General features: G+C 37.1%; 1 protein-coding gene across 1 annotated transcript in view; it reads right to left on the bottom strand.

The window, feature by feature from the left end:
* Positions 1-2,522: 2,522 nt before the first annotated feature.
* BMP5 (bone morphogenetic protein 5) overlaps positions 2,523-22,052 on the bottom strand; it is a 152,226-nt gene continuing 132,696 nt past the window's right edge. Inside the window, exons 5-7 of the mRNA XM_055571780.1 lie at positions 10,641-10,717; positions 8,654-8,764; positions 2,523-4,577 (exon numbers count right to left, since the gene is read on the bottom strand). Of these exons, the coding sequence (XP_055427755.1) occupies positions 4,428-4,577; positions 8,654-8,764; positions 10,641-10,717 (338 nt within the window). The 3' untranslated portion in view covers positions 2,523-4,427. The remainder of the gene's footprint in view (positions 4,578-8,653; positions 8,765-10,640; positions 10,718-22,052) is intronic.

Here is a 22,052-nt window from a genome sequence, read left to right on the forward strand (position 1 = left end):
ATTGCTAGACATTTTTAATCTACTCCATGTTAATTATTTTCTTGTTCATTATATTTGTATACATTACCATTGGCAGTTAATTTTGGTTCTTCCTGAGATAAAACCTTTAGCAGTGGCTTTACCATTGACGGTAAATTCTAATTTTTATTTGCCTAAGAATATTTTTCTTTTGCCCTAATGTTTTGTTGGATACAGATAGAGTTGCTGGATACAGAATTCCAAATGACAGCTATTTATCCTGAGCAATTTGAAGATAGTGACTATCTGTTCACTGCCTTCCAAGTTGAGAAGCCAGCTTTGATTCATAGGTCTGCTGTTTGCCCCTAAATTGTCCCCAGTTCTCTGCGATATTGATTAAATGGATATTACAACTTTGTTAACTTTAAATCTTTTTGACTTCCCATCACTTTATATGTTTCAATGTTGTCTTCTGGATAATTCTTTCTTATTTGTCTTTCCACCCACTGTGTTTCCCATAACATATCCTATAAAGTTTAAATTCAGTATTATATTTTTCCTTTACAGAAGTTCTGTTCTTCATTTAAAACATTTTGCTTTAAAAAAAATATTTTTTTGGCCACACCATCAGCATATGGAATCTTTGTTCCCTGACCAGGGATGGAACATGTGCCCCCTTCATTGGAAGTGCAGAGTGTTAAACACTGGACTGTCAGGCGAGTTCCTAAAACATTTTGCATTCATGTTTTTGTGGGCTTCCCAGGCGAGCCAGCAGTAAAGAATCTGTCTGCCAATGCAGGAAACGCCGGAGACATGGATTGGATCCCCTGGAGTAGGAAATGGCAACTCGCTCCAGTATTCTTGCCTAGAAAACTCCATGGACAGAAGAACCTGGCAGGCTACAGTTCATGGGGTCACAGAAGAGCTGGGCACAACTGAGCACGTGTACTCACACTCATGTTTTTATTCTCTCTTTTTTAAAACAATATGTCTTTATAAATATGTGTGTGTGTGCATTTTGTTTAAATAAATACACTTATTTATAAGTGATTGTGTAATAAGTATGTTTTAATGAAGAAAGTGAAAGATAATCAGAGACATCTTATTGGCCTGTGGCTCAAGGTAGAAAATTATTTTCCTAGTTTGGGGTTTTCCTATAGGTATTGACAGGAAAATAACCAGTCTAGTTCTTTTTTTTTTAGGTTGGTTCTATTGTAGTTCATCATGTCATCAGAGCCACAGTGAACTGGGAAGAAAACACCAACCACACCCCACTGAACCATCAGCTTTGGTCTTGTTTCCAGATGCTTAGTCTGGAAGCTGTTTTTGCAGTGCTTCCTGTCATCCTCCTATACTCGAGCTGCTGGATTTGAGGCTGAATTGCTTCTCCCCATCCTCTACCCACCGATTGGAGGCTAGCTGCCTCTGTAAAGTTGAAACTAAGATGCAAAGGTTAAAGTGCATGTTTTTCAAAGTCTGAAGTTTCTTTGTACTTTTAAAGGCTGGTATGATCCTGGTTCCCCTGTCTTTGAAATCCCCATCTTTCAAACAACCTCTAACAAGTATGACAACAGACTTGGACGTAATCTTGCAAAACTTGGCTCTTTTTTTTTTTAATTGTTAACTTGAATAGAGTGTCACCTTTTTGCCTACATAAGAATAAATACTGTCAATGATTGTTACTTTTCCTACTTTTTCCTTTGGTTAAAAAGAAAGCAAACGATAAAATACAGATGTATAGATAAATACGTAGTGATATATAGGCTTTATCAACAAAAGCATCTTCACTTGTAACTTTGAAAAGCACCAGGCCCCTCCCCCAAAAATGCAAAAGAAAGAACACAGAAAAGCAGGTAATCTGAGAGCCAGATCACATGATCAACCGCACAACTGACTGAATTGTTATGAGACAGTGACTTGTGTTTGGGAATGAGGATTTCTTCTGCCTTGAGTGAAGTTACACTATAAGCTACCTATTTATTGTAAATGTCTTGAGAGATGACATTTGCAGACTATATAGTTGCCCCTAGATGCTGGTTTAGATTCAACACTGGTGATACAGGAATTATTAAATGACAGTTCTTTACTTGAGAAAAAAAATGTTTTTGCATTTTGTTTTCTGTGTGTGTTTTGTTCTTCAATACAGACAAATTTATTTTTGCCTTAGTTTTAAAGAACAATGAGTATTTGTCATTTTTGCCCTTCTAGTATCAAAAATGATTAGGACCACTTTACAAAGCAGAAAAATTAAAAACATACCAACAGAAAAGTCAATGCATAACTAGCCAAAAAGACCTGAGTAGTTTGGATCCTGTTAAAACAGACCAAATTATTCTGATTTCTTGTAATAGTTTGAGTATTCAAAGTAATACTAAGCATTTACTCTAACAGTTATTTGAAAATAAAGTGACTGACCATATGCACAGATATTATATATATATATATATATGCATACATATTTTGAGAAAATATAAAAATACTCATGCTAAATATCTCCCTTCTTAAATGAAAGAGAATAAATAAGGTCAATTCCCACCCTAATCATTTATTTTTTTGCTATTTAAAAATTTTCCATATTGTTGGAACAGATTAAGAAAATATTTAACTCATGGATGGTTTCTTTGCTCATTTAATAGTGAGTTACTTATCAACAACACAAAAATTAGTTTTGGCAATTAAAATCATGTAATCCACAAACATTTTAGATCTGATATGCTTATAGTCTCAGTTAGGACATACTTATATTTTGTATCCCTCTTAAAAAAAAAAAGCCAAATCAAGAACCACAATAGAAACTAGCATCACAAGTTTAATATATTTTAAAACATAGAAATATATTTAAACAGCACATTTAAAGAATAATATAATAGACTTTCATTTCTTATTCTTATAATGGTATACCATTAATTCAAAAATATATTACTTAATGTACCCCCAATAGAGTTATTATCAAGTTTACTTTAAGATAATCTGTATTTTAAAACAACATTGCAATATTCCTGAATCATGAACGAACCCATAACATTTTTAAGCTATTTTTGATACAAGTTTTACTTAAAAAGTCCAAAAGAGTGATTAGTAAATGATGCTTTATGAGTATTTTAGATGAACTGTAAATAATCCTAGCCGTGGAGCCCACATAAATAGCAACTTATGCACTAAATGTCATTCTTCCAAAAGTCAGTGGGTTAAAGACAAGCCTTAAAAGGCAGAGAGAGAAACAGAGAGAGAAAATAAATTAATTTCAGAGGGAAGAACACACAGGCACATACACACAACAGAACCTTCCCACTTGGAATTATTTGTGCTTGGAGGAAGGTTTACAAAATCCCCCTCCAAAATAAGGTTTTCAATGAGCTCATTCTCCAAGATATGAAAAATGGATTTCAGCTGTTCTTTCGAAATGGCAATTCTGTCAAAGCCATTCTGGGATTTGGGGTAATTTCCTCCAGTTGAGTTTCAGTGCTTTTACCCTAAATAAAATCCCTTGCATCACATCAATCAGCAAACTCAGTTATAAAAGAGAGCTACAGAAAACGGCTCTGTCGGCCGCTTTGCTCGGGTATATTTTATGCATGCAGTGACTCTCATCTGTGGGGAGGGAAGGGGAGCACGTGTAAATGTTTCTTTATTTTGGACTGTTTTTAAATCTGAAAAAAAAAAAAAACTGCAGTAGTAGTGTTCTAGATAATAGGCAGGCATGATTTATCTGAGGTAAGAAGGTTGTACTACGCTTTTTTAGTGTTAACTTGGAAAATTATGGACACAGGCTCAAGTCTGTCTCCACAGAATTCCTGAAGCTTTGAGCTCTTTGCAAAATCTACAACCGGTGAGCCAAGAAGGAACACTTTCCTACAGCTAAACCAATTCTGTTCAAGCAAACAGTTACAACAATTACGTGCAATCTTTCAGCTTCTGTGTTCTGCTCCCGTTTATTTACTCAAATCGAGCTCAACATTTCACTTTATCTAATGAAGCAGAAACTCTCAAAGAAAAATTGTGTTCCTCCAAGCATTTTTTTTGGGGGGCTGGTTATTTTTTTAAGTTTCATTCTAAATATCAATAAATATCCTATCAGTTTACATTGGCACAGCATAACCAAATGCATTCAGCTTCCTTCAACAATACTTAACAGTCAAAGGAGTTCTAATTTCAGAAAATCGTATAAAAATTACATTAAAAATATTGAATTGAATTGGACTCAGCATATCCTATTAAAAATTAGACTGGGCAATTTTTTGCATAATAAAGTGAGCTAAAATACATTTTACTGCAAAGGCATCCACAAAAGAGAATATATACCTTTAAATAAATAAAAGTGACTATATACATGCTCTTGTACATAGGTTAGAGAGATGAAATGAGCCAGACTAATTTTATTAAATTCCCCTTTTATCTGAAAGGATATTTTTTATTGTAGTCATAAACCTCCATACAGATCTTTTTCTTATCCCCATTATTAGGCATTATTAGTGGCAGCCACACGAGCGCACGACCATATTCCTGTACTTTTTCAAAATGACATTGGAGCTATCATCAAAGTACAACACAGAGATGGCATTTAGTTTGGTTGGCGCGCAGCAAGGCTTTGGTACGTGGTCAGGAAACATCAGGTGAACCTGGTTGGGTGGGAGGAAGAAAAGGTTTTACTTCTTAAGAAATAAAATAGATATTTTGTCTGCAGTTTTAAGGTGACATTCTTGTTTTATCACTGACGATCAGGCACTCTCTTAAGTTACCTCCCTCTCTTCTATTTTTGCTCCATGGTGAGGTGAGGTGGGAGCTGGTAGTGAAGGATGTATCCTTAAGTATTAACACCTAGACTCGACCCACTGGTTCTAATTACATGTTGGGGCTTTGAAAAACATTCTACCAAGGAAGGAAAACTCTCTCTATGGAATATTCAGTGGAAATTTTCCTGGAGGAAAGAACATGGTAACTAGGACTGGGCTGCTTTTAGTTAAAATGGCCACTTCTAGGTACTTCATGAGAAACACATAAGTTATGAATGCAAAATCAACAAAGCCACAGCACTGGACTGTAGAAAGATCTGGATCTAAGAATTATTTGTAAAAGGATAACTAAACAATAAATCAACGCATTTTTAACAATAAAATTAAAAGCATGCAAATTCTGCATTTCCTTTGGTAAAGGAAGCATAAAAATCACAGCAAAATAAACTCCAGGTAAAAACCCAATACTTGCTTTAAAGCAATGATTTCAACTCTTCTCCCCATAATGTTTTACCAGATTGGCCAGAGTTTAACATCCTTCGACTTGCTTTCTCCCCTAGACAAGTGCCAAAAATCAAGCTAAGTTCAATCAGAAGAAAGAAGCCTAGATATGTTACAACTTGAATACACATCCCTACCTCTCCCCCTACAAAGCCTGAAAAGGTAGCTGAAACATGGACAGTGAAATGCTTAAGTAAAGGATTTGTTCTCATTTTCGTCAAACTGGCACGTTTACCTCTGATCTTCAACAATCAAAGAAGGAGCCAGAACTCAGTTCCCCCTTTCCACCCGCCTACCCCAGCCCTTCCCCCAGAGGAGTTTATGGGAAATCCCACTGCAGAGTCCTTGGGGATCGACAAAGAGAAAATACAGCTCTTAGAATCTTGGCTGCAAACCCTCCTGGCTGAAATGATATAGGAGTACTGCCTATGGACAGACATGGCAGGAAAAATGAGGTGATCCAACACGGACGTGAAATTTCCTAAGACCTCACAAAACTGCAAGCTGGATGGTTCTCCAAATTTCAGAGGCAGCCTGAAGCCCTCCTTGGCTTTATCCTCCTCAACCTCCTCACCCGTGATGGATGGATAACCCCCTGCTTCAAGGATCACCTCACCCAGCCATTGTTCTGAAAAAAAATGAGATTGTTCTTCCATCACGTCTCAAACGTGTTCGGCACAAACCTGCTTTCCTTTAACAACAAATGCGCCTGTGTTCTTGTTTTGTGTCCATCACAAAATAAACAGAATGCACAATGCCAGGAAAAAAAAAAAAAAAAAAACAGAAACACCGAACTTCCCATGTTCCCTTCAAGTTCTGTGATGACTTATGCTCCACATCCCAGGACAGCGATACAGACGAGGGGCCTGTTCCAAGTCCGTGTCAGCGATTTAAAAAATGTTTGTTTTTAGACGCTGCCTTCTAGACTACAGTCCTAAAAGCTGACAGTATGTAATTATATATTTATTTTTAAGAAAAGGAAAAAAAAAGAGAGAGATAGGGGTATTTGACAGAGTTTTTTCAATAATTAAGCTTTGCATAGCATGAGCGAACTTGGATGTGTTAGATGCATATCTAAGGAAACAGTGAAAGCTCTCTGAGTCATTGAAATGACAGTACAAAGAGCTTAATTTCTGGGAAATTAAGTGGCATTTCTCTATAAATAGTGGCTGTTCATCTCTGACCCTACAGATGGACAGTGAGGAGGGCTCTTTCTCTAAGGCATGAAATAGAAGCATCCTTCTCTCTCCTTCTCTCTTCTTTCAGCTGATAGAAGGCTGGACCCCCCAGACATTCATCTTACTGGAGGACATTTGAATATAACAACTTTTCTTATGCTGCATACCTGCTCTCCCTGCCCCAACACTGATACCATATATCAGGACGCACTTATAGGGCTTCCCTCATGGTTCAGTGGTTAAGAATCAACCTGCCAAAGCAAGGGACAGGGATTCAATCCCTGGTCTGGGAAGATTCCACATGCCAAGGGTACCTAAGCCTGCACACTGCAACTGCTGAAGTCTATGCACATAGAACCTATGCTCTGCAACAAGAGAAGCCACCAGAATGAGAAGCCTGAGCACCACAGCTAGAGAGCAGCCCTCACTTGATGCAACTAGAGAAAACCCAAGTGCAGCAGTGCATACCCAGGGCAGGCAAAAAAAAAAAAAAAAAAAAAAAAACTAAATAGAATTTGTTAAAGAAGTGCTTATTTTTATGGATAGCATAAAAACATATCATAGACATAGCATGGACATATCAAAACTTAAAATACCCCTAGGAATTGATTCTATACTTGCATATGGGAGCCTCATTGGTCAAAAATCAACAAAAAGAAGAATATTTCTATGGCATTGGCAGCACAAAGCAAGCATGAAAGAAAATGCTGGTTGGAATTTAGACTCCATTTCTTCACTTTAGACAGTGAAATAAGAGCTGTAGCAAACTAAGGTTTTCTTTCAATTTATATAAATTTTGCAATCAAGGAAGAAAAAATAGTTTCTCCCCACACCTATAAGTTTGCTGAGTATGATATATTAAAGAAATTTAGGGTGTAAAAATCAGTGTTGGGGAAGGATAGACATGAGCAAATGTTTTCCATTCATTATTAAAAAGCAACTTGATAATTTTACATGATTGTATTCTGAAATAAATCTCTTCAAACTTGGGGGAGAAAAGAATATTTATAAGTGACTACCTTTCAAAACACATATTTGTTTTAGTTCTCTGCTTCCACTCTACTCCAAGGTTATTTCCAAAGTCTTTAACAAAATCTATGTTCTAGTTGCCACAGAGGTGCATCTCTGTGGTCTAGCTATCCACTAGTGCCTCTGAGGTCAGTAAGATGCCAACAAAACATCAAGTCAAGGATTTCATCTGTCAAGGTGTATACACCATTCTTATTCAGAAGAGAACTGGGATGTTATTTCCATCAACTTTAACTTTTCAATAAACTTCAAAAGAAGATAACCTTCTGAAGAGCCAACTCTTCACACATTCTAATAGCTGCTCTTTCTGTTAGTCATAAATAAGCTTCACCCACAAAGACAGATTTTTTTTTTTCTACAGCTCCTGCTCTCCTACTGTTATCTACCAAATAACTCTATTCCCATCAGTGTCTTGATTCCAAAATTATTTGTTCTCTTTCTTCTGTCCTGATTACTTATAGTTGAAATGCTCCTGTGAACCCAGTTTTGATGTGGGGTCACATCACACAGCCTATGCATCTTCTAGAACCTCTTCCTCGTCTGCCAGAGGCTGGTCCCCCATCACATTAAAAGGTACGGATGTTGGAGTCGGACTCTCAAGGGTTTTCCTGAGCTCATTAGATAAGTACAATCACTGAGAGACCATGAGGTTAACATTTCATTATCTCCTTCATAAAAATTAGCCTACATTAGTAGAGATTAAATCACTGTTACATTCCTAAGTATGGGAGGGAAGAAATGAAGATTAATTTCCACCTTAATGATTATAAATGAAAAAGATATCAAAAAAAAGGAAACAAATCTACTTGTATTCTACACTGAAGAGCTTCCATGATACCAAAGTATGTTATGGAACATTCTTAAACAAGGAGTTTAAAAGCCCTCAGATGAAATTCAGCACAGCTATTATTCAAAGTTTTTGTAATGACTGCTAATGAATGGTTAGGTTAGAAACAGCCCCTGCGTGTTTAATCATATTGTCTACTGAAGAAATCAGTGCAAAATACCATTTTGTGTGATTGCTCCAATTTTCCTTGCTGAATCTTTCCTCATTTTGGAATTAGGATTTTTCTTTAGAGCAGCCTGAATTTCCTGACTATATCCACATTTCTTACTCTGGCACAATTTTTACGTTAGGAGTTTGAGAAGAGAAGAAAATGCATTTTTAACTCCAAATAGATGCTTTTCTTTAAAGTAACTTTATAAGAAGCTTGCATCATAAACCACTTTCTATTCTACCAAAAGAAAACTTACCAGAGTCTGAACTATGGCATGATTGGTGGCATTCATATGGGCATTGAGTGGAAAAGAACATTCTCCATCACAATAAAATGCAGCATATCCTTCTGGCGCTATAATCCAGTCCTAAAATGCACGAAAGCAGAAGAAATAATATCACCAACATAAAAGCACAGAAAAACAATTCTTACAGAATACTTAAATATAATTAATATAATTCAATATAATATAATATTAAATTAAATACTCTGGATTGGTTTCTCTTTTTGGTCCAACAATTATTCTAATAAGACAGGCTCCCCCAAAGCCTTTAATTTATGATTAAGCTAAAGTTTACAACAAAAGTATAAATATTTTCACAAGGAATTGTCCTCTGTAATTTCTCCCAGAGGTCACTATGTAAGATATTCCTAGCCTGTATTAGCCCATATATTCATGAATAAAGCTGCAATCATGAAATAGCATTCTAAATATTGTTTAAACAGGAAATGATGAACTCTGCAAAGTTCAACTGAACCAGAAAGGAAAAGAAGAATAAACTTAATTGAGATAATTCTCATTACTTCTTAATAACTCATTCCTGCTTTAGAAGCTTGACAACCTCTTAAGGCTCTAAGATTTGTTCCTTGTCCTGTTTTTCTTTCCAATCATGTGTTAACTTTCTAGTCTCTTCAGAAGAAATGAGTTGGAGAAAAATCCTAAGCATTGTATATGAAAAATTTTAGGAAGCTAAAACATTGGCACTTCAGATGGTGGCCCTGATTTTTTTTTCCAGAGATATAAAACTTGTCACTGATGCAAAATTATTGAACAATTAATGTTGAAGGTTTATCATAAATTTGAAAATGTTCACATGTTACTATCACTTCTCAATATAATAGCTTGTATTCTGAGGATCCATTGTAATGGAATAATCTAACAATTTAATTTAAACTCTTTTGGCATAGTTATGAAAATTACTGTGGTTAAATCTTCCTCCTCACTGTTTGTGAAGCTTATGTAAAACATAGCAATATGATTTCTAAGTAAAAGAAAAAATTTTTTCTCTACGCCTAACTTACCATAGACAGAGTCAAGGATTCTACTTCCTATACCAATAATTTGTGACTGTAGGAGGCAAATGGAAATTGCTTGAGTTAATCTGAAAAATGGGAACTAAAATGGAAATTTGGGTATATTTAAACAACAGGGCTTCTTTTTTTCACTTTCTAAGGTTGCATTTGTTCTTCAGCATAATTTTTTTTTACCATAAACTCTATTAATTATGTTTCAGTAGGGAAAGGATAATGCAGAAATAAAAATGATGTGGATAATCCTTATATGGAACAGTCAATGTCAAAAATAATTGGTATGTTCATTGCAGCACTGTTTACAATAGCCAAGACATAGAAGCAATCTGAATGTCCATTGACAGATGAATGGATAAAGAAGATGTGGTATATATATACAGGGGAACATTACTCAGCCAGAAGAAGAAACAGAATTGGGTCATTTGCAGTGATGTGGATGGACCAGAGTTTGTTATACAGAGTGAAGTCAGAAAGAGAAAAACAAGTATCTATATACAGAATCTAGAAAGATGGTCCAGATGAGCCTGTTACTGAGGATAGCAATAGAGACACAGATGTAGGGAAAGGGTGTGTGAACCCAGCAGGGGATGGAGAGGGTGGGACAAATTGAGAGAGCAGCACAGCCATATGTTCACTACCATCTGTAGAACAGGGAGTGAGTGGGGCTCAGCTCGGTGCTCCGTGATGACCCAGACGGTGAGACTGGGGGCAGGTGGGAAGGAGGGCTAGGGGAGGGGATACAGGTACACAGATAACTGATTCACGTTATTTTAACAGCAGACAACACTGTAAAACAATGATACTCCAATAAAAAATAAAATAAATTATAAAAAATAACTGGCTGCTGTATAGGAAAGATTACAAAGATTACAAGAGATTTAGGATTGATACAAAGCAGAAAAGAAGCAACCAATTTGACCGACCATTCTTACCTGCCATCCCAGATCCCGGAAACTCACATAGAGTTCATGCTTTTTACAGGCTTGTTTTTGTTCACTGGTGTTATAATCTGAAGGTGAAAATCAGATTGTCAACAAATGGCAGTCTATTGAGTATATTAATATTTCTTTTGTGAGGTCACATATAAAGTCAAAAGGAGGCTGTATTTGAAGTTGTAGAATATGAGTTTGAATCTCAAAGCGAAAGCCGCTTACTACCTATGTGAACTTCAAGCAAGTCACTTGTGCTGAGTTTCTGCTTCTGTAAAATGCAGACCTTGAGGGGTCCGGACGAGGATCAGGTTGGGTCCTTTGTGTTATGACAACAGCAGCCTGATACCTGCCACTCAGTGAGTGCTCATTCATTAACTAACTCAAACCGCGGTTGTGCTTACTATACTTAAGCATATAAAATATTCAAACACTACGTTTTGTATTCTTTCACAAGGCAGGCATTGGGAAAGTACCAACTGGGATGTTCCAGAGTACATGTTGTCTTAATATGTATCTTAAACTCAGGATCCCCAAAGTGGAGCTGCTGATTGCCCTGCACCCCCATATCAATTTCACCTGCAGATGACTGCGAGCAAGTTCCCGGGCAAAACAAACACTGTAGTCAAAACACACTCTGGCCTCTCACCTCCACATCCAATCTGTCAGGAAATCCTTTCTCATTTTACCTTCATTTGAAACTCGGCCACCCTCACCAGCTCCACGACTGGCTCTGGTCCACGCTGCTATCCTCTCTTTCCTGAATCACTGCCACATCCGCGCTGCTATTCCTCCTGCTCTGCAGCATCCCCATCCCATCAAAGCAGCCAAGTGGACCAAGTGTCACGCTCCAGCATGAAGTCTCACAGTGGTTCCTGCATCATCAAGGCTTCCAAGGTTCTACATGATCCAGCCCCATCACCCTTTGGCCCATTTGCCCATTTGCTCTCCTTCACTCTACTCCAAACAGCCTCTGGCGCTGTTTTGCACACAGGTCTGCTTTCTCTCACCTTAGTTCCTTTACTCTCAACAACCCCACCCTTCCCTGCAATGCTCTTCCCCTGAATATCTACTTAGCCAACGCTCAGAGCTTCCTGAACTCTTAAGCATCATCTTGTCAACAAAGCCTTCACTGACTCCCCTGTTTCATATCCTAACCCCTGCTCTCATATTTCTCTCCCCTCCTGCTCTGATTTTTTTTTTTTTCTATTTTGCTTACCATCCCTTAATATGTTACACCACTTACTCGTTCACCACGTACACTGTTTCTTGTCTGTTTCTTCCCTCTAGAGTAGAGTGTCAGCTCTCTAGGGGTAAATATCTTGCCTGGCTCCATTTGGTTCTCTGATACCCCAAATGTCAGGAACAGGGCCTGGCACACAGTAGATACTAAATACTTAGGAACTGAAGAATGGATGCTTCAGAATGTTCCAGAAATGGCTTGAAGCAAAGGAAATACATGCTTTCCATAACTTATTTTGGAATATAATCTGAAAAATCCATAACCTTTGATAATTGTTGAAAAAAATTAAGAATTCCACTTGCATCTGGAATAAAGTAAAATACAAAAGAAAAACAGACCATTACAGAAAATGTCTAGTCATGCTTTATAACGGAACCCATTTTAATTATTTCCAATGCAAAAAAATGAAAGAGGAAAAAATTTAGGGTGATGGGAACTGCGAAATAATTTATTTTTAAGGAAGACAGCTAATGTTTTCTTCTAGGAATAAATACTACTTTCACTCTGACAGTTGTCTCTAGCAAATCAACATAGAAGTTTGCTATAAAGAGCAGCCTGTCGTAAGGTGTCACCTTCCAGTTTAATTATCCTCAAACCTCTAATGAAAATGAAGTCACATCAAAGATCTAAAAGACCTGTCTTCACAGATCCTGTCATCTGCCTTTCATAGTGACATCAGCTAATTATTTAATTAATGTGAGTCTAGCAAAGAAGGTAATGATTAAATCTGAATGCAGAAATCCTTTTACTTCTAGACCAGTGTTATTCCTATGTGTGACTACCTTCATTAAACCATGTAAACAGAGAGCCAGTAGGAATTTGCTGTGATTCAGGGAGCTCAAACTGGAGGTCTGTGACAACCTAGAGGGGTGGGATGGGGTGGGGTGGGAACAAGGTTCAAGAGGGAGTGGACATATGTGTACCTACGGCTGATTCATGTTGATGTATGGCAGAAACCAACACAATATTATACAGCAGTTATCCTTCAACTAAAAATAAATAAAAAAACATTCCTATCATAAAAACACATCAGTCAAAGAAAACATAGAGAATTCAAGCAAGGAAACTCTGACACTTTGTTCATGCATGCATACAATCATTCATGCATTAACTACATTTAGTAAGCCAACATGCCAACACTGAGCACAGGAGAATGAATACAATTTCTGTCCTTAAGATGCTCACTGTTTTATTAACAATAAACTAAAAGATCTGAAAAAAATAAATATATAGATAATGACAGAAAATGGAGGAAAGAGAATTTATTTGAGATTTAGCACTCCTCTTCTTTGGGTAAACTTTTAATTGAAATAGCAAAAAAAGTTAACTTTGCCCAAGCAATGAAGCAGCATAAAGTACCCATGAAATGGGTAAGTTTGAATATTATATCATTTTTAGGAAAAAGGAATAACTCAAGTCTGGTAGTAGTTTGACTGGATAAACTTCTTGATATTTAAAAAATAAATAAATAAATAAAAATTTTAAAGTGTCAGCTATGCATTAGAGCAAGGGAGAGCAATTTATTTTTCCTCAAAAAGGACAGATAATATATATTTCAGGCTATGGGGTTTCCTTCACAATGATTCAACTTTGCCCCAGTAGCATGAAAACAGAATTTAGGGCGTATTGATAAAAGGATGGATGTGACTGTATTTCAAACAAACTTTGCTTATGGATCCTAAAATTTGAATTTCACATGATTTCTGCATGAAACAAAATATTATTCTATTTTAAGTGTTTTTCACACATCTAAAAATGTTAAAACCATTGTTAGGTCATACAAAAACAGGCAATGGCTTATTTTGCCAAATCCTGCATCAGACAGTCATGGGAATATTTATTCATCCATCCTTGTCTTAATAAAAAACATTGAATGTGAATAAAGACCTTATATCCAATAACACATTTGAGTATATGTGAAAAACTATAACTATGTCTATGGCCATTTGAATTCCATGTTTATAAAAAAAGAAAGTAAAACTTAAAAGTCAGAATAGATCTGTTCCATCTATGCAGCTTTTCATGCAGGCTAAGTGATGTATATATTGCAACATCACATAAAGGTAACAAGCAATGAAATTTATAACAGAATCTGGTTCCAAGAGTCTGATTTCATAGAGCGTTCGGACCATATGCTTAGTTGGTCAGAAATAAAAATTAATGGATACTGAGTAAATGTTGTACCCAAACCAGCAAAGTCTGTAGTTAGCTTTACTAAATGGTTGGCAGAAAAACCTCTGAGAAGAAAGGCAAAGAAATTAGATTTATATTTTTTTAAAAACATTGATCGGCAACCCTTCAAATATGAAAATGAGCTGGACATGACGCTGCTCTTGACAAACCTGCCTAGAATTCAAGAGCATCACCAGAAACTACAAACCTGCCTAGAATTCAAGAGCGTCACCAGAAACTACAAACCTGCCTAGAATTCAAGAGCGTCACCAGAAGCTGCTACACATTCTGACGCCACAGCCAACACCAGAAAAGCATTCCTCAACCACAAGGCAGGTACCACAGACACAGTCTTTCTGTTTTGCCTGTTAATGGCAATAATATTGGGAAACCAGTGCCAAAACAATGACTATTGTTAAATACTTGCTGCCAATTTATGATCAATTTCTGGAAAAAAAATGCAAATTTATGTTTTACAAGCTATTTGATTTTTTTTTCCAGTTTTATTGAGATGTAATTGACATACAGCACTGTACAACTTTAAGATGTACTGCATAATTGTTTGACTTACATCCATCATGAAATGATCACCACAGTAAATTTAGTGAACATCCATGATCAAGGACTTACAGCTGAACAAGCTGGGTTTAGAAAAGGCAGAGGAACCAGAGACCAAACTGCCAAACATCCACTGGATCACAGAAAAACCAACAGAGGTGGGAGGGAGGTTCAGGATGGGGAACACATGTACACCCATGGCGGATGCATGTTGATGTATGGCAAAACCAATACAATATTGTAAAGTAAAAAATAATAATAATAATAATAAAATTTAAAAAGAAAGAAAGAAATCCGCTTCATTGACCACGCTAAAGCCTTTGACTATGTGAATCACAACAAACTTTGGAAAATTCTTTAAAGGATCAGAATACTAGATTACCTGACCTGCCTCCTGAGAAACCTGTATGCAGGTCCAGAAGCAATAGTTAGAACAGACATGAAACAACAGACTGGTTCAAAATTGGGAAAGGAGTCAATATGTGTCAAGACTGTATATTGTCACCCTGCTTATTTAACTTATATGCAGAGTACATCATGGGAAATGCTGGGCTGGATGAATCATAAGCTGGAATCAAGATTGCCAAGAGAAATATCAATAACCTCAGACATGCAGATGATACAACTCTAATGGCAGTAAGTGAAGAGGGACGAAACAGCCTATTGATGAGGGACAAAGAGGAGAGTGAAAAAGCTGGCTTAAAATTCAACATTCAAAAAACCAAGATCATGGTATCTGGTCCTATCAGTTCAGATCAGTCGCTCAGTCGTGTCCAACTCTTTGCGACCCCATGAATGGCAGCACGCCAGGCCTCCCTGTCCATCACCAACTCCCGGAGTTCACTCAGACTCACGTCCATCGAGTCAATGATGCCATCCAGCCATCTCATCCTCTGTCATCCCCTTCTCCTCCTACCCCCAATCCCTCCCAGCATGAGAGTCTTTTCCAATGAGTCAACTCTTCGCATGAGGTGGCCAAAGTACTGGAGTTTCAGCTTTAGCATCATTCCTTCCAAAGAAATCCCAGGGCTGATCCCATCACTTCATGGCAAATAAATGGGGAAAAAGTGGAAACAGTGACAGATTTTATTTTCTTAGGCTCCAAAATCACTGCAGACAGTGACTGCAGCCACAAAATTAAAAGACGCTTGCTCCTTGGAAGAAAAGCTATGACAAATCTAGACAGCATATTAATAACCAGAGACATTACTTTGCAAACAAAAGTTCATATAGTCAAAGCTGTGGTTTTTTCAGTAGTCATGTATGGATGTGAGAATTGGACCATAAAGAAGGCTGAGCACCAAAAAATTGATGCTTTCAAACTGTGCTGGAGAAGACTCTTGAGAGTTCCTTGGAGAGCAAGGAGATCAAACCAGTCCATCCTAAAGGAGATCAACCCTAAATATTCACTGGAAGGACTGATGCTGGAGATCAAGTCTAACACCTGATGTGAAGAGCTAAACTCATTGGAAAAGATCCTGATGCTGGGAAAGATTGAAGGTGGGAGGAGAAGGGGACGACAGAGGATGAGATTGTTGGATGGCGTCACTGACTCAATGGACATGAGTTTGAGTAAATTCCAGGAGACAGTGAGGGACAGGGAAGATTGGCGTGGTGCAGTCCATTGCATCACAGTGTCGGACACAACTTAGCTACTGAACAATGATCTCAGATATACATAAAATTAAAGAAATAAAAGATGTTCTTGTTTTCTGATAAGAACTCTTAGGATTTACTCTTCTAACAACATTCATATAGAACATACAACAGTGTTAATTATATTTATCATGTTGTATCCTTAGTATTTCTATTATAACTGGGAGTTTATACTATTTGACTGCCTTCTTCCCGTTCCCCCTTCTAATTTCAATAATACAAATTTAATCTTTGTCTTAGTTTGATTTGTTAAAATTCATTTTGTGTTAGAAAAAAGTGAAATGCATGGTAAATAAAACTTCTGAGGTCTACACAGGGCCTCAATGGTTTGTCCACTAGTCCCTGAAGAAACCACCAGATAAATGGACACATGCTAGGTAAGCTGTGAAGAGCACAAAAGAATATCCAAAAAATTCCACAAACAGGTACAGGATTCTTTGTTTTTTTAAAGTCTAGTGTTAGTGTCTTTGAGGAATAAAATATAGTTAAATCTGTAAAAGAGAAGGAAAAAAAGTCCAAAATAGAATTCAACATTTAAACAGTCAACAGCTTAAACAAGCCAAATATAACGAGATGCTGTGTCTCAAAACAGAGGAAGAGACAACAATATCTCTTGCTTAATACCCTGGGGGAGGTCACAGACATCCGTCTCCGCACTGCAGGATGTTCATTAATTAATAGAAAATGAAAATGTCAAATGAATGAAGGTATGACGTGCCTATAAAATGGCAGGTGCAGTGTTACTGGACTATTCAATAATGTAAATTTTGACATGGCCTTTGGGGTAGAGAAAATCATGATAAATCCCAAATAAATAACACCACTCCCAAAGATGGGGGATTTCAAACGCTACTGCTACCCTAGTTTAATCCCCAAGTCCCACATCCAATGAACCCCTCACCGAACTGACATATAACCCAGTAGGAATTACAGTTATTTATTTGTGTAGGGATTTGTGTACAAATGTGTGACACAGAATAGACACCACAGCATAATAACTGTCTGGTGTGTTTGCTTGACTCTGCTCAGCAATGTGTCTTTGTGGATGATGCAGAGGACATGCTCACCTTAGAGCTTGTTGACATAAAAACCCATCCACAAACCTGTCTCCAAATGCCTGCAAGATGTCTCTGCATGAAAGTTTCTCAAATGCCTCCAACTCACTATTTTGGCTTCTGATCTCATACTCTTTCCATTCCTTCTACTTGGTTAACAGGATCTAGTGGCTCAAGCCAGAAAATTTAATAAATACATTTCTTGATTTTCTTTCATTCTCACTCCTACCCAACATTAAATCCACACACTCCCTTTAAGCGACCAACCTCTAGCCTAGTTAACCTATTAGAGGTCCTTTGCACTCTTGGTTACCTCGTACTCCCCCAACATCCTTTCTGGGAAGTTGGTCCTAGGATAACCCTTTATCCCTGACTCCTCTTTGCTCTCTGACCTTAAGTCTTTTGCCTTGTTGATGGAATTGCTCTTTTTCTTTTGCCTTTACTTAAAGTACTAATGTTCCCAGTGGAGGATCCATCCTTAATGTTTCTCTCTTACTCTGGTTTCTATAGCAGCTTCGAGTCTTGTGCTTCATCTAACCACTGGGGCTCAAGGCTGCGCCCTACATATTCCACTCACACACCCATCTCTGGAGTCCTGCTGACTCCATTCCATGTGTTTTGGATCCCACTTCCCTTGTCTCCAATCTATATTCTTCATGGCTTGGAGGGTTAGACTAGATTCCTAAAAATATTTTGGCATCCAGTTTCTCCCTTTGGCATACCATCCTTCTTTCTGATGCCAAATTGAACTTTTTAAAAATGTGTATCTGATGGTGACAGTCCTTTTTCCAAATGCCTGCGTGGAAATACCAAGTTACTGACCATGATAACCTGGTCCCTGCATAACTTTCTAGCTGATGATATCACACTGCTCTCATACAAGAATACTAGCACTGCATGGCCATCAGACACTGCTCTGTGGTTCTGTAACTGCATATAAGTTCTGAAATGGCTTCACCTCCATTTATGAAAAGTATCTATTTTTTCTCATTGGAATCATGCTCTATCCTTACTGCTCCCACACTTCCTTGTACCTACTCTAGTAGAATTGATCTCCTGATAATTACTAGCATGCACGTCTTTGCCACTGTCTAAGGGAATGCCTTTTCACAAGCAAGATTCTGATGCTACCCATCTTGCATGATCATGTAGTTAATGCTGTGTCACACTGTGACACATTCATTTAACAATGAATAAATGTTTTGCAATAAACCATACCCAGATATATCATCTCTAGAATTCTCTCTAGATAGAAACTTGACAATAAGTGATCAGCGGAATGGGTACGGATGCAAAAGTCTGAACTCTTTAGGCACCAGTTCGGAAAAATCAAACCATAATTTGGTAATAATGATTATGTTTAACCCTGAATAAGTATACACAGTGTTCTCCATTCTTTATACCCATTAACTCGTTTAATCCTTGCAACTCATGTAATTTTATTCTGTGAGGCAGGTATCATTAATGTTCTCACTTTCCAGATGAAGAAATAGAGAGATGTGACATGCCCTGTCCAAGATTACACAGCTACTAAGAGGTGGACCCAGGGTTAAATGACAGAAGGAAAGACAAAGGTACAGATGAATGGGGCTTTCCAGGTGGCTCAGTGATAAAGAATCTGCCCGTCAAGCAGTAGACACAGGTTCTATCCCTGGGTCAGGCAGATGCCCCGGAGAAGGAAATGGCAACCCACTTCAATATCCTTGCCTGGGAAATCCCATGGACAGAGGAGCCTGGAGGGCTACAATTTCATAGTGTTGCAAAGTCAGATATAACTGAGTGTGCGTGTGAACACACACACACACACACACACACACACACAGATGAATAGATAGATAAAAAGATGGATCGAACTAGATCTAGGTAACAAGCTAACTATTATTTGAGAAGGGATCTTCAAAATTTTGCATATTCAGAGCTTTTAGTGTTAATTACTATAAAAACCATGTGGATTAAAACCATTCTCACTGGTGCAGCCTTGCAGGATTTTTACTGCAGCACTGATTTTGAAAGCCCCAATTTAAAAACAGCCAAAATGTCTTTTTAAGAGTGACATGACTAAATAAATTCTGACAAAAGGAGTGTTGAATATATTGTAGCAGTATAAAAAAAATGAAGTCACTAATTTGAAAGATGGCTGAAATATGTTGTTTAAAAAATCCGTAAGACCAACTATATGATACCAAGAGTGAACATTAGGTAAACCATAGACTGTAGTTGATTGTGATGTGTCCGTGTAGGTTCATCTTTGGTAAGGAATGCACCACCATGGTGAGTGGTGTTGATAGCAGAGGAGGCTATGCATTTGTGGGGTAGGGAGTACATGGGAAATCTATGTACCTTCCTTTCAATATTGTGAACTTAAAACTGCTCTTAAAAAAGTTCATAAAAATAGGAACCCTCCTAGACTGTTGGAGAATGTAAATTGGTGCCCACTATGGAGAACAGTCTGGAAGTTTCTTAAAAAACTGAAACTAGAACTACCATATGATCCAGCAATCCCACTTCTGAGTGAGAAAACTATAATTTGAAAAGGCACATGCACCCCAGTGTTCATAGCAGCACTATTTACAAACTTGAGACACGGAGACAATTTAAATGTCCAACAAGAGGTGAATGGATAAAAAAAGAAGTAGTAAACATGTATTGATACAATGGAATATTACTCAGCCATAAAACAGAATGAAATAATGCCATTTGCAGCAACATGAATGGACCTGCAGATTATCATACAAGTGAAATAAGTAAAACACAGAAAGACAAATATTATGTGATACACTTATATGTGGAATCCTAAAAAAAAAAAACAAAACAGATACAAATTAACTTATGTACAAAACAAAGACAGACTTAGATATAGAAAACAAACTAATAGTTACCAAAGGGGGCTGGAAGAGGAAAGAGAAATTAGGAGTTTGGCATCAGCAGATATACACTACTGTATATAAGACAGATAAATAACAAGGACCTACTGTACCACACAGAGAGCGATATCCAGTATCTTATTATGACCTATAAGAGAAACGAATCTGAAAAAGAATATGTATCTATATAACACATGATAAAATCATATTCTCCAAAAGTGACACATATAGGGAGGAAAAAACTTGGAAGTACTTCTATTATGTTGATAACAGTATATCAGCATAACTTATCTTAAAAGAATTAAGTGATTAAAGGAGAATTTTAGCTTTATTTGTGATTATTTTTTAAAAATAAAATTATGTATTATTATATAACAACGCACTCTAAACAAATAATTTCAATGGATTATTCTTTCTGGTTTTGATTAAAATGTTTGTCCAAAAGGAATGACTTTACATTGTATACATTAGGCAAGATATAGCACCTGTCAGAGTTGGGAGTTGCAGGCAGGGCACCAGTGGTCGTGATACCAAGCTTGCGATAAGCACCTTTTCAAGCAGTTCTGCAGTAAACGACAGCTTGCTCTGTGCCTTGCAAATACTTTAAATTTTGAATGCTCTATTGTTTTTGCATACTAATATAGTCCTTAAAATAGCATCTTGCTCTTGGTAGGTGCTTTAAAATCTTATCAACTTAGTGCCTCTCCAACCCAAAGGGTGGTAACGTTAATATTCAGCTATTGCCTACATTTCCTTTCCCCTAAACCCAAGTTCAAAGGAAAATCAACTGTGGTGGCTCATTGTGAAGTAAGTAACATCTCTCACAAAGTGTCTGCTCAAAGTTCTTGCTAAAAACCTAAAGAGCAGCAAAGACAGAGGGTTTCGGCAGAAAGTCCAGGGGCAGTGGTTCTATATATGCACAGCTGAAAAAGGAAGCTAGTTCTCCCAGACAGTGACCATGTTAATTTCCTGAATGCGTGTTGGTGCAGTTGCTGTTTTGTGTTGGACACTGTTCTAGGTTCTCCCACAGGAGCACAGAATAATAAAGGGGCACTAAGAAGTCAGAAGACAGGACTCTTTGAAAGAAGAAAGGGATGAGGTAAAGACAGCAAGAATGACCTGGGTTCTGCACTGTTGGAGATTTTTAACATTTGAGAATATGTTTTGCAAAAAAAAAAAAAAAATGCAACCAAGCAAACTTCTAATACATCTCTCCCTTCTCCCTTCTTAGTTACGGCATCTTCACACAGTGTTTCAATGTAAAAGCCTAGTAGTATTACAGCATTTGCTATTTATACTTGGATAATTTTAAAATTTCACTAGCATTTCAAGTCTCCTAAGTATCAGATTTTATGTTTATATTAAACCCCTGTCTTTTGGGTCAAATCCTACGAGAATTTTTCCCGTCTGCTTGATTACTACCTATTGAAAGGTTAAGTCTCATACACACAGACCAACTACTTTCTTTCTTCTTATTATCAAAATATGAACATGTTCCAAAACCACCTACTACATATTTCACAGAAATGGGTGCCAATGACACACTTTTTAAAAAGAAAATATTGGTCTATATTAGAATAATTTTGTACTCTAAATGGTGTTAGGAAACTGGTGAAAAGTTATGTGATTTCTACTTCATGTGTTTTATTCATTTCTAGTTATAGAAGCACATTTGTTACCTGTGGTCAGGAAGGGAAGATAAATAGATTTCACCAATAGGGAGAAAGACTTAGATGATTTCATTTGCTGCAATGCCTCTGCCAGAGTCATTACCAGCTCTAATAATACGCAGGTGACTTTTTCCTTTGAAATTTTCTCAAAAATTATTTACTATTCTATTCAAGATTTAACAAATCTTTTTCTTAAT

Source organism: Bubalus kerabau, chromosome 3 (assembly GCF_029407905.1).
Source record: "Bubalus kerabau isolate K-KA32 ecotype Philippines breed swamp buffalo chromosome 3, PCC_UOA_SB_1v2, whole genome shotgun sequence".
Lineage (NCBI taxonomy): Eukaryota > Metazoa > Chordata > Mammalia > Artiodactyla > Bovidae > Bubalus > Bubalus kerabau.